The 13973-nt window shown below is 42.6% G+C and overlaps 1 protein-coding gene across 4 annotated transcripts in view; it reads left to right on the forward strand.

The window, feature by feature from the left end:
- The first annotated feature begins 1295 nt into the window (after positions 1 to 1295).
- KIAA1549L (KIAA1549 like) overlaps positions 1296 to 13973 on the forward strand; it is a 145838-nt gene continuing 133160 nt past the window's right edge. For 3 of the 4 annotated variants that reach the window (XM_081198093.1, XM_081198094.1, XM_081198095.1), the window contains exon 1: positions 1311 to 1780. In XM_081198093.1, coding sequence (XP_081054219.1) covers positions 1486 to 1780 — 295 coding nt within the window. In that variant the 5' untranslated portion in view covers positions 1311 to 1485. Of the gene's footprint in view, positions 1781 to 13973 lie in introns of all 4 variants that reach the window. The other variant, XM_081198092.1, reaches the window with a different exon arrangement.

The raw sequence follows: 13973 nt of genomic DNA on the forward strand, positions 1-13973 counted from the left end.
GATTATGGGTAGGGGGAGATATGAAATGGCTATGTAAGGGGAGGACAATTATATTGTTCCACGCACAAACTTTGGTCCATCTCCATCCATGGTAAACTTTGTAACTCTGCCAACTTGACTTTGGACATCCTGGTGCTGTTACTTAAAGTCAGGTAGCTTAAGAATAAACCTTCTGTCATCTGTGACCTGATCATGGAGAGAGCTGACCTTGAATGTATTACTTTGACTTAGGTGAAATGAATACTTCTCAGCCACAACCATCTAGGTATTTGGATCAGCAACAATGGAAGTTGGGAAAGTGTGGAGTTTTGGCTACAGTCTATAAGTGAATTTAATTTCCAGCCTGGTTCCAGGGCTGAGTGTTTGTACCATGTGTTGGCAACTGGGGCAGAGAGGGATTCTGCTAGGGTATCTCAGACTAGCATAGTCTCAAACTTGGTGTTGAGGACTCCTAGAGTGTTGGTTCTGGGGTACTGAAACATCCATGCAGAAGACCCCTTTCTCTGGAGTGACTCTGGACTTCAGGGGCACCATGAGAACATAATGGGACAAGTGCCTTTGTTTTACCTGCGTCAAGGGTTTTTTGGTTGGGAAGGACAGTGGTGGTCTAAGGGTGAGGTTTTCATTAATTCTTTTCATTTGCAAAATAAATAAATAAATAAATAATCTTTAAAAATCCTGCCTACCTTAAGAGAAGATACCATGGTTCTGAACAGCATAAAATCAATAGAACTGCATTTATGAAACAAGCTTCCTAAGTCCGTTTTCAGGCACTATAATTTCCCCTGATATTAGGGAAAGACTGCCATGCCTAGTGCGAAGAGTGGGAAGGTGCGATTCCACTCCGCCTCCATTTTTTTTTAAAAGCGGTAAGAGAGCGATGCTGGCGCGCATTTGAGGGACCCCCTTTGCACCTCCCTCGGTGGGTGGCGCGGCGGCGTGGGTCACGGCCAGGTCCGCCAGCCCAACCCCCGGGAGCCCCGCTCCAGAGGGAGAGGCGCGCGCGTTGGCCCTGCAAGGGCGCCCTGAGCCCAGAAGAGGTCCCCCTCGCCTTAGGAGCGCCGCCATCTCCGCCCCTCGACGAGCGGGAAGGGGGCGGAGGGTGTCGCTGCTACGTGATTCCTTTGTCGATGAGGCGCCCTCTCTCTGCGCGCTGCAAGCCCAACTCCGGCCCCGGAGCGAGGGAAAGAAGCCGTCAGGCACGAGGACCGGCGGGCGGCCGAGCGAGGAGGCCCCCTCGGCGGCGTCTCTTGTTGCCAGGCAGAGGCGTCCCCGGCGCCCGCAGCTAGGCGGGGAGGCGGGAAGGGCCCGGCGGCGACGGGCGGTTCCATGAGGCGTCTCCGCAGCCTTTGCACCTGCTGCTGCTGCTGCTGTCAGGTGGCGTCGGCGGGAGCTCGCGACCTGCCTCGCGCCTCGATGGGCAGCCGCGGGCTCTGAGGGGCGCCGGACCCTCGACGGGGATGTGCCATCTGAGCCGCCCCACAAATGGCTCTCGGCGACGAGGCGGCCGTGGCGCCTGCTGCTGCTGCTGCTTCCACCAGCACCAGCACCCTGAGGGGTGAGCTTCCCGTGCGCCTGCGGGGACTCTTTGCAGCAGGCATCTCGCGGGCTTGGGCGACCAGCGTTGGCCTCAGGCAGCTGCTGCTGTTGCCGCTGCTGCCGCCATGCCCTGATCGGAGAAGCGCCGAGGCAGCCGCGGCTACCAAAGGGCCCCTTTTCAAGGCTGCCATGCTCCTCGGGGTGCTCTTAGTCCTTTGCCAACGGGTCCAGGCGGAGCAAGGTGAGCGGCGCGCCTTCAGACCCGGGCGAGGGTGGTGAAGGGAGGCTGAGCAGGAATTGCTTAATGAAGCACAGGGGGGTGAGCGGGGGGGGGGAGGACTTCGTTACAGCTGCAGCCATTGTGTTATCGGCGATCTCCTTCCAAATAATAAAAAATAATACTCTTCTGGGATGTGCTAGAGGAGGGGAAGCTCGCGCCTGGTTCTTGGTGCCTTGGAATGGAAAGGAGGGAGGCTGCACAGAAGAAGGGGCCATCTTCCCCCCCGGTCTCTCCTCCTCTCCCCACAATTTTAAACAAAAGTTAACAGCCTTCTGCATAACAGCTGCACTTCACTGCAATGCCTCAGTGTTGTTTCGGTGGCCATGGGGTTCGCATTTGATTTTTTTTCAGAGGGCGCCTGGCGGTTTGTAAATATTTTAGCTCAGAATAATTCCGAGGCGCTGCCCACCCTCCTCCCGCCGTCGTTTTCTGTAGCTGGTGAAGTGTGTCAGGTAACAAATGAGGAGGGTCTCTGAGCTTGTGTTTTCAAAGTGGCCTACAGTGTTGGAACGAGTGCTCTGCTGCCTCTTGTTGACTAGCATCTCTGCCCCCCCTCCCCAATTTTTTTTTTACATTGCACAGAAAAGAAGCTGTTGTTACCTCAAACAATTACTTTTTGGAAGGAGGGGGGAGAGATGTGTCAGAGCTGATAAGAGTACAAAAAAATATCTCCAGCATAACATATCTTATTATTGGTATCTTGGGAATTTTTTTTCGGGGGGGGGGGAGAACTCATTTCCCTACCATTTTCCATTTTGAAAGTAGTAGCAGCGTACAGAGTGACATCAAAGTTATGCTGTACTGTATGTGAACAAGGAATGGTAGTATGGATCTGTGTAGACACAATCCCACGAGGATGGAGTTCATGGGACTTTTTTCTGCAGGATTTGGGTCTTCTCTAGCTGAGCCATGATGCTTTGGTTATGACTGCAATCCTCAGACTGTTTCCTTTGAGGTATAATCAGTGGAGTTATGAACTATATAAAGCCCAATTTTGGAGCATGCAGCTTTGAAACTCCCTTCAGTTTCAGAAGCAGCTTGACATGTGGCTTAGCAGGAATGCTATTCATGAAGAAGTCTAAAGTGTCTGGGTCTAGTCTTACATATCTTTGGATTCTGGCCATTGTTTAGTATTTATTTAGTAGTAACGATTTAATTGTTGAAGTGCTCAGCGATCAGGAGCATGAAAAAGCTTTTCCCTCCCCTCACCTGGTTGCTTCTGTGGTAACCAAGGTGGCTTACTTACCATTAGAGATAGAATACAGTACAGTATTGAATAAGATTAGCTGGATTAAAAATAAAATAAAATAAAGGAAGGTGTAAGGGTTTGCTTTATTTCTCCATAGGGTTGGAGTGACAGAAATTTCTTACTCAAATAGTCTTGAACTTATGTAGGGTCTGGGAGGATTTCTCTGCACGTCAAACTGACAGCTCTCCCCCTGCCCCAAATACCACTAGTATAATTGACTGTGATCTTAACTGGTAGGTTATGACCTGAATTCTTATACAGTCATACCTCGGGTTAAATGTGCTTCAGGTTGAGTGCTTTTGGGTAGTGCTCCGCGGCGACCTGGAAGTAACAGAATGCATTACTTCCGGGTTTCACCGCTTGCGCATGCGCATGCGCAGATGGTCAAAATGACATCATGCGCATGCGCGGAAGCGGCGAATCATGACCCGCACACATGCAGATGTGGGCTGTGTTTGCTTCTGGATGCGAAAGGGGCTCTGGAACGGATCCCGTTCGTATCCAGAGGTACCACTGTATAGGGCGCAATCCTGAGAAAACTATACCTGTTTGGATTCCACTAACATTATTGCAACTTTAAGTGGTTTGATGTGCACTTAAGTCCCATTCAAATAAGTGTGTTTTAAGTTGTTGTGAACTATTCCATTTGCTTAATTCCCATTTAATTTTCTTTCAGTTGGACTGATTGAATGTGCTTGTTAGTTAACTTCTAACATTTTTTTAATGGAGAAAATACCTTGTACAATTGGCAAGTAGTGTTAAATGTACTGGCCCTAATTTGGATCTAAGCGCTAGTTAGAAGTTCCCTTCAACAGATGTGTGTGAGAATAACAGGCTTATGATACAGCAGAGAAATCCATTTAGGGGAGCTCCTTTGGTTCGTAGATTTCCCTTGCTGAACTGGAGTTTATACAAACTTGTTTATGTGTAATATGCATTTTACATATTAGCAGTGCGTTTTTTCTTAAAAAATGTTTAGGGGTGCTCTTATTTTCCTTCTTATATTGAAATACTGCCCCTCAATGAGGCCAAACTGTAGATTCATAAAATGTTTAGGGGTATGTGTACCCCTCCATACCCCCAGAAAAAAGCTCTGCATATTAGCACCTGTCAACAGTTCTTAATTGTGGCCAGTATCCCATACCAATGAAAAACAGACATAAAGCAGCTTACATGGAGCTGCCAGTCAGTTTCCCACTAGACCAATATATTCTTATCTTTAATAATATAACAGAATAATGTGTCCTTTAGCCCATTTTTTTGCATCCAATTTTGTATTAGGGTACAGTGTGTTGTAACATAGACTGCAGGTTTCAATTGTAAGTGTTCAGACTCTTCTAAGTTTGTGGTTAGATGTTTTAGCCAACCTGGCAAGGCCCCAACTGATAGTTCTTAAACTTTTAGTTCTAATGTGAGAAAAGGTTTGGGTTAGGGGAACAGATTGAGCTTGTGATAGAAAATGTGAGTTGCTTTCCTGTCCTGCATGTACAGTGTCTTCCATGACTACTAGTCATAATAATCACAGTGACAGTGCATTTGTAATGTGATGTTAGGAGGAATTCCCCAAACATTGCTTGTTTCTTTTATTTCTGAGTCACGTAGCAGGTTTTTTAAAAGGTGCAAACTGTAGTGTAATATTCCTAAAGATGAATGAAAAGGTTAGGAATACACTGCAATAGACACTCTGGTTGGACAGCATTTCTATATCCAAGTGGAACATATTTTCATTTGTCTGGTGATGTGGAAACTTGCTACCAATATTTTGCTACCAGTCATTGTTTGATATGAACAGTACAAAATAGTTTTATAGCATGTGCAGAGAATGAACAGAAAATAAGATGAATGTATTACAAGTGGGAAAAAACCCTAACAAAGACTATTTTTTCCATGTAAGCACATTTCTGTTACCAGGAAAGTAGAAGTTGCTAATGCAAAAATTTGAAAGCAGGATAAAATGGTGAAGTATCCTTGAGAAAAGCTCATTATCAAATAGTGGTTCTTTGTTTAGTAATGAACAAAAAGAACTGGATTGTTTCAAGTTGCATAGCACTGAAGTGCTGAAAAGCCAGTTTAAAAGAAGCCATTACAAACCTGTCTCATCTCTTCTTTCAATTTCTGTTTAATCTGATGACTTATAGAACTAGGAGGATGCATTGCTAGTAAGACTTTATTTTACAAGAGTCACGACTACTTGGAACAGAGAAATAAGTTTATATTGATTGCATGTAATTGTGGCATGTGGTTAAAAACAACAACAACCCTGTGGTCCTTAAAACTGGTGCAGCAGAATTCCACAAAGTTCTTGTTCCTCTTCAGTTCACTGTGTTTTGGTTCAGGAAGATCTGTGGCTCAGTGGCATCTGCTTTGCATGCAAAAGATCCCTCTTTAACTATATTTCTGTCATCCAGCAATAAATTACTCTGGAAAAAAACAAGTTTATTGAATTTTATAAAATGTAAGATATATGGCGTAGCAAAATAATATGGTGTAGCAAAATAATAATTTTTTCAATTTCCATTGAAATGTAATATGGTAACTTTTGTCAATGACACCTGAGCTGGAAAATCACATTTATGCAAGCTTCAGATCTAAAACCCAGTGGGATTTACTCATTAGTTCATAAATCTTGGCTAGAGAAGAATTAGCCGTGAATTAAGAATGGATTTTCAAGCAGGAACCCAAGTCCAAACTATGCGTGACACAGAAAGATGGACTCTGGTAGCCTATTTCCCTTTTGAAAAGCAACTTCAGGAAGGGGACATTCTGGATGAGAGGGTATATCTATAAGAATCATTCCTGCTGCTTTTGCATACGAGTTGCCTACATTTGAAAGTATGTATTTGGAACTCTGTAGGAGAAAAAGCAGCTTGAGAAAGGTGAATTTAGAGCAGACAAGTGGCAGTGTGTGCTTAATCTTTTTGATTTCCAAATTGCTTTATGCTAAAGCTGTGTTTCCTTAAAAGAAGGAGCCATTGCTGTTTTGTTACCTGTAGGAAACCGTAACTTTGGTTGGTCTTGGTATTTAACCATTGTTTCTTTTTAATAAGGCTCAGTTCTCTCATTTCCTTACCATGGAGGCCAAATAAATGCCTGCCCCCCCCATATTCCTGCCCAGCAAACACCTCCACACCCAATTTTTAGCAGGAGATAAGCAGTGGACTGTGTGTGCGCATAGAAAGCCCTGAAACCTTTATCAGTATTCTGTACCCAGGGTAGCCTATCGTATTTTTTGTGCAACTCTGTCTTACAAGTCTTCGTAGATGATAATTTTCAGCATAACCTGAACTGTGTTCCTTAAAGAAATCTCTACAGCTGCCATTCATAATAACCACACCACAAATACTGTAGCATTTAAATTAGCCGCGCATGGATACTATAATAGCACCACCGCATTGGGTTCAAGAACTAACTCATGGGAAATGAACAGCACTTCCATATGAGAATTCTGCCTTTCTCTATCAACAGGTAGACAAAACTATAGAGGGTATAGAAAATACACACACAAAGGGAAAAGGGTCTCTCCTTATTTATTTATTATTTTGCCTCTGTTCAGAGTGACTAATTTCCCCTAGCAGTTGGGACAAGCAACAGAGAAAATGAGCCACTCTGAGGAGAACTAAAGCCACTTTAGAAATGAGAGAAATTATTAAAGGAGAGGCAATTAGGTGTGGCGCCTTCCTACTCCAGCGTGAGCAGGAAAATGTAACATCAGAAGTTACAATCCCCAATGTGGCACCCTCCAGATATTTTGGGCTACAACTCTCATGAACCTTAGCTAGCAAAAGGGTGGAATGGGACTGAAGGAAGCTGTAGTCTGGATGGCCCAGGTTGAGAGAGGCTGTGTTAACCCAACACTGACTATACAATATTTTTGGAAGTGATGAGGAATAAGTTGTACTATGTGTAGCATTTGAATGGATAGTTCAGTAGAGAGATGGAAGTTGCTGGCCTGTTCGTTGTGAACTTGCATCCACATGGTATCATCCTCATCAACAAGTCATCCCCTTTCCAGTCCTCACCCCCAGTTTAATCTGGATTTGCCACTTACCGTACATGTTTTGTTTTTAAAACCTATTGGATATTTTGTGGAAATCCAGATTAAAGGAGGAGATAAAATGGGGCAGTGTTTTGATGACTTCTGTGGATACTATTACAAAATTTTCAAGCATGAACAGCACCGACTTAATAATAAACTACCAAGTGGAATTATCCAGAAGTCATAGGGAGCGCACCAGATTGGACAAGGTCAACTCAGAATCATGGAGTTGGAAGGAACCTCAAATGTTATTTCATTAAACAACATCCCACTGATGCAGGGGATCCTCTGTTATAGGGCCCCTGACAGGATATCCAGCCTCTGCTTAAAAACTTCTAATGAAGGAAGGTCTACCACTTTGAAGGCAGCCTGTTCCACAGTTTCTTCACGTTCTCAAGATATTCAACGCCCTTTGCTGTGTAGTTATGCTTAGCTACTATTAGTGGCAATAGGATTTTCCTTATAATTGGTTCACTTTCGGTATGAATGTAGATCTGGATAGAAACCTTGTCTGGACTTCTTTTACCCAAAGTCATTGCCTCACCTTTTGCCCTGGTTCTTTTAATCTTCTACATCTACTTTGTTATTCTTTGGCTGACATCCAGAGCGCATCATCCCCCTCCCCTCTTCTCTGAATTTGAAACAGCTTTTATGGGTGAAAGATCTGACTTGTGGTCTGTAAATATTTCCAGTTGTTATTGAAAAATAATTCTGGAGCAACTAATTCTGTTTCATGTCTTGTCATTTTCACCTGGTTGGTAGATTGCAAAGCAATAACTTGCTTTCTTCTTAATGTACTGCCATACTTGCCAGTTTGCATTTTGTGAGCAGTTATTTGACATTTCTTTCACTCAGGTCAGAGTACCCTTTTTAAAGATTGCTTTTCACTCCAAGCACATGCTACACGTTCACTGTGTGTCTGCTGCATTTCAATAAAAGGTCAATTTATTGTGTTAGATTTACCTTATCAGCTGCTGACTCCATGTGCCAAAATACACATAACTTTGGAAATCTAGTCTCTCTCTCTCTCTCTCTCTCTCTCTCTCTCTCTCTCTCTCTCTCAATGCTTTATTGGTTTTAAAAGAAAAAGCATAGCACAACAAAGAAAAACAAATCGAAAATATAGTATTCAACAAAAAGCAATCTGAAAAAAGACTTTGCACTTCTGACATTCAAAATTGAGTTAATTCTTCACTGATTCTAGTATGACTTCCGATCTAGAAATCTAGTTTCTCAGTTTGCAATATACCAGTATAAGATTTCAGTGCAAACAGTTGTTGCATAAGGAGTGGAATCCAATCGGTCATCCTTGCCAGCGTTCGAAACTCCCATTGTTCTAGGCATGTTTTGTGACAGGGAATTTCAGTTTCAGAGAGCAGTTTCAGAGCCCTGGGTGCCTAAGATTTCAGATTAAAACTGCACAGTGGAAGGAAAGGAGGACCTTTTTCTGCCTCCCCACTTCCAGCCACTCTCTGAAGGTTGGAGAAGAGACACTCTTAAGAATATTAGGGGGGTGAGGGGGAGCACATCTTTGATTTTTGCAGTCTTTGGATGAGGACTACACCATGTGAAAAATGAACATAATATTTTAGATGCAGTTCATTGATTTTCAGCTTTGTATTCTTGTTATTAAAAAGTGTGTCTGTTGTTGTTCCCATAACCTAGGTTCAAGGGGCCATTTAGCTCCTAGCTTTCATATCTCAGTTTCTTACACTGATCTTTGCACTGTTGGTTCAGTGGAAGTGTATATAAACAGAGGGGAAGGGGCAGATTTCCAGAGGGTGTTGTGGTCTGCAGTGTGGCTGTGTTATCACTGCTGTGTTGTGCAGTATTTGAAAACCCTGTTTAGTCACTTTGCACTAGTACCTCCAGCTGTGGACGGGATCCGTTCCGGAGATCCGTTCGGATCCTGAGGTTTCCGCAACCTGAGGACCGCTTCTGCACATGTGCAGGCTGCTTCTGTGCATGCGCACGTGGTGAAACCTGGTAAAATACTTCTGGATTTGCAGCGCATGCATCCCGAAGTTTACGTAACCGGAAGGTTACGTAAACGCAGGTACGACTGTACTTTGTCCAGCCAGTCCTATCCCTACCTACAGGCATGAGCCAATTTAAATCCTGTTGCTTAGAAATACTCAATTTAGTAAGAGCTATCCAGACAGTGAATTTAATAAATTTATGCCAATACCACATTCTAGCCTTTGTTTAACAGTCTTGCAGTGCCCCCATTCAAAAACAATAGCACAGCATCCAGTTGACACACGGTGGGTTTTTTTTTTTAGCAGGATAACTGTTGCTTTTAACCCCTCTAATAAAAGCCGGCATCGTAATGACTACCTAGTGCTGTAGGCAGAGAAGAGACAACTTTCAAAGTATTAAACAATTTTCTAAAAAGGAACAGGTGGAAAAAATGCGGGTGGTGCTGTGGGTTAAACCACAGAGCCTAGGACTTGCCGATCAGGTGGTCGGCGGTTCGAATCCCTGCGATAGAGGGAGCTCCCATTGCTTGGTCCCAGCTCCTGCCAACCTAGCAGTTTGAAAGCATGTCAAAGTGCAAGTAGATAAATAGGTACCGCTCTGGCGGGAAGGTAAACGGCGTTTCCGTGCGCTGCTCTGGTTTGCCAGCTGTACACCGGCTCCCTCGGACAATAAAGCGAGATGAGCACCACAACCCCAGAGTCGGTCACGACTGGACCTAATGGTCAGGGGTCCCTTTACCTGTACCTTTAGCTATGTTTTTATCATCTTCCTTTAAAACGCTTGCTGAGCACTTAGCCCAGTCTTTTCAAACTGGTACCTTTCAGGTGTTTTGGGACTACAACTGGTTTGTCACTTGCCACTAATGATGTCATAAGCAATATCTAATAGAGACATATCCACAGCATGCTTCACAGCAATCTTGCTAGCAGTGGATGCAAAATAAAGTTCGTCGAGTGCTGGGGGTAATGCAGTATTCTTTTCACAGAAGCATCTGAGGACAGCATGCAACCAATGGGTAGAAATTCTATATTTATTTCCACAAAAGCGAAGTACTGGAAAAGGAAGGAAAGCTACTTTATTTGCTTTCATGTTTTGTTTTCCTTTGCTTCCTCCATTTATTAACTTACTTAAAATATCTGCATACCACCCTCCATCTTCAAATTTTAGGGCCATTTACAAAGCATATTAACGCAGTGTATGTTGAAAGCGTCAGCTCAAGAACCTGGGAAGGAAAGTCTAAGAACTTGTTTTTGTATTGTAAAATGCCCTGTAATTCTTGGATGAGGGGTGGCATAATAATAATTTATTATTTATACTCTGCCCATCTGGCTGGGCTTCCCCAGCCACTCTGGGTGGCTTCCAACAAAATATTAAAACACAGCAATCCATCAAACATTAAAAGCTTCCCTAAACAGGGCTGCCTTCAGATGTCTTCTAAAAGTCTGGTAGTTGTTGTTCTCTTTGACATCTGGTGGAAGAGTGTTCCAGAGGGCTGGTGCCACTACCGAGGAGGCCCTCTGCCTGGTTCCCTGTAACATGGCTTTTTGCAGTGAGGGAACTGCCAAAAGGCCCTCGGCGCTGGACCTCAGTAGAACAATGGGGGTGGAGATGCTCCTTCAGGTATACTGGTATAGAAAAGTAATAAGTAATAATAATGATAGTATTTATCATCATCATCATCATCATCATAGACTTTTATTGTGCTAGCCATAGGCCATGGCATGTTTCAGAAAAATAACAAAAGGAAAAACAGCAATAACTATAAAAATCATCAGGCACCACACATAACAATATAAAGCACGGTCACAACTACTAAGATTGTTTGTTACATAAAATAGAATAGCAGAAGATTCTCTAGTAAAATGTGCCAAATTAAATATCCGAATCCCCTTTGCAGTTAACCGCTATTTTATCTAGTTCTTTCCTCCTGATCTTCTTAGCTGCCAATGCATAGAGTGCTACTTTATAAGTTACAGTTATCAGTATCGCTCAGCAGCCATTTTACCTTTTCCACCCTATTCAAGCGAGTTCCAATCGGAAACAGGGGTTTTATGAATCGGTCTCTTGGGTCTATATATAACGGGCACTGCAATAAATAGTGGCACAGGTCCTTCACACAGTGTTGCCCACACACACAAAGTGTCTCTTCATAATGTACTTTGCCGTAGCATCCATCCAACACCACCAAGGGCATCGACTGGAATAGTAATTCTGTGAAAGCGATTCTAAGCATGGCAAGTGGGAGCTTTGACAGGTAACTGGCCCGGATATGCTCCGTTTTAATAAGTGGGAACCATGGCGAACTCTTGGTAGAAGCCATCATGGTTAGATCCCTTTCTGCCTCAGACCTAAAGAGACAATCTCTTAAGTGCCTCTTGTCCATCTTCATAGTCACCTGAAAATCTTGTAATTGGTATTGGGACAAGAGGCGTTGGATACTGTCCTTCCAACATTTGGTCTGTTTCTGTTCTGTGTGTGACATAGCAGGGAATCTCTCCTCTGAAGGAAATTGAAGTCTTTTCACATAATTTAAGCACAGGTAATCAATTCTAGCCTGTATTGTTGTCACATCAGCTTCAACATGGAGAAGAGCAGCTGGAGTCCCGTTGGGGAGTGAGAGCACTTTCCTGAGGAATTTGTTCTGCACTATTTCTAAGGCTTTGTTGGCATTTGGGTCCTTGCCCCATATCACTACTCCATGAAGCATCTGGGAGACCACTTTACTGGCAAAGATTTTCAATAGCTGACCACCCACCTTAAAATAGAATTTCATTAATGCCCCACAAGCTTTCTACGCTTTGAGTTTCATAGCCTTGATATGAATGATAGTATTAATAATGATGATTAAAAAGGTATTAAAACCTGCAGAAGTTTTATGAAAAGGATAGGCCTTTAATAGAAGCCAAAACAAAAAAAAAGGTTGGTGCATGTTGTACTTCATGGCGGAGTTAATTCCAAACGTTGGGTACCCCAACAGAAATGAGCATATTATTGAGATTTTTATAAGGTTATCTGGGATTGTTAATGTACATGTGTACTGATTTGCAGTGTACAATCTTCACGACTAAACCCTTAAGGACTCCTGCCAAGAGGATATATTATTTCACTTATTGCAGGTGGTGGTTTTGAGGAACCTGTAGCTCTCCATGTGATGTTGGGCTACAACTCGTATCATCCCCGTCCACTGGTGATTTTCGCAGGGGTTGACTGGTGCTGGAGTCCAACAACATTTGCAGGGCTATGGCTTCCCCACCCCTATATAGAAGAAGTTCTAAATAATTTATAAACAGCGATCTTATTAGAATATATCATCATAACTGTCTTGATGCCACTGCTGTTTAGATACATGCTTTAAGTCAAGATCTTGAAGTTCTTGAATCTACCAACCTTACACCCCTTTACCCCATATAAGTTTTGCTTCCCACAGTTGTACTAACCTTGGAGATTATTCTTCTCCATGCCTGGCCTGGCACTGAACATGTTCATGCCCTTCTCTATTTATCATATCATATTGTTTGGAAGTAGTATGACAGCAACTCTTAATTTATGGTATAATTGTGCCTCTCTCTTTTGTGTGGGTTTTTTTTTTTTTTTTTGGTAAAAAGCAATATTATGCTTTGTCTTGATCATTCTATCTCTTAAATAGGAAGATCTTAATCCTAATTCCCAAATAGTCTTATTAGTTAGTTGCATTTTCTCTACATTCTGTGGAACCCAGACGGTCACTTTATACTGTTCTCAGATCACTGTGTTTATTCAGGGACCTATTCATAAACTAGGAGGACTGCCAGCATTCAAACAGCAGCACGTATCCCCCCTTACCTTTATATAACTGCTATTTCACATGGGAATGAGTGTTCATTAAAATATAAGCCTTGAATATTCTATCTATTATTTAAATATTGTATGTTTGTACTGCTTTGCTAAGGAACCATGTCCAAAGAGTCTTATAATAACAGACAATACAAACAATCTAAAATAAAACAATAAAATAAAGAGTTAAAAATGCCTGAAGCCAATGCCCAGAGGCAATACTTGTACATTTTTGCTGCTGAAAATTGGTGTGGCTTCATCTGAATGATAGTGAACAAGGTATGGTTGGCTCAGCCAGCAAGGGATATTCAAACTAACTGGCTGTGCTATATACTGTTTAAATGTAGACAGTTCTACTTATACATGCTGAGCAGCACTTTTCCTGTGTAAGTTAGATATATAAAAATGACATTTAATTGCAAAAAAAATAATGATTTTTGTTATTAATTTTGCAACCAAGGTAGGAAGCCCTGTCAGGTAAAAAGATCCTTTTGAGCGTGTGCATGTGTGTGTGCATTTATTCACGGGAAGATGATTCCGTGAGATAATGTAGCACCCTGCTTGTGGTTAACGCTTAGCTGGAATGAAATATTCAACGCAGCAACAGAGAAATTAAAATAATAATTTATTTGTCAGACAAATAAATGAGAGGCACAGTGGTATATGGTTACCAAGCTCTGGCCTGGCCTCCTGCCATTATGGCCAGCACTTATATTCCCTTAATCCAGCCCCCTTTGCTCCTCCTGTGGCTGCCTCTGTTCAATCAGCCTGGTTGAAATTTCTATTGGTTGTTTGCTATAACCAATCTTAAAAGATACACCCATATCCTCCTGTCCTTATATGGAACACAAAGAGCTATATATTGTTACATCTATAAATGACAAATAAGTAGTAATATATCTTACATGTGTCTCAACAAGGAATCTTAATTACCAGCTCACCTCTTGCCTTCCTTGCCCTCCAAAACAGATGGTTAATAATTTTAAATTTTTATCTTGAACAGATGTCAGAGACCTTGGGTTCATATTCTCATGCATCATCAATGAAATATCTCCTTTTGGAGGTCTTTAAACAAA

Source organism: Podarcis bocagei (assembly GCF_964188305.1).
Source record: "Podarcis bocagei genome assembly, chromosome: 1".
NCBI classification, from domain to species: domain Eukaryota; kingdom Metazoa; phylum Chordata; class Lepidosauria; order Squamata; family Lacertidae; genus Podarcis; species Podarcis bocagei.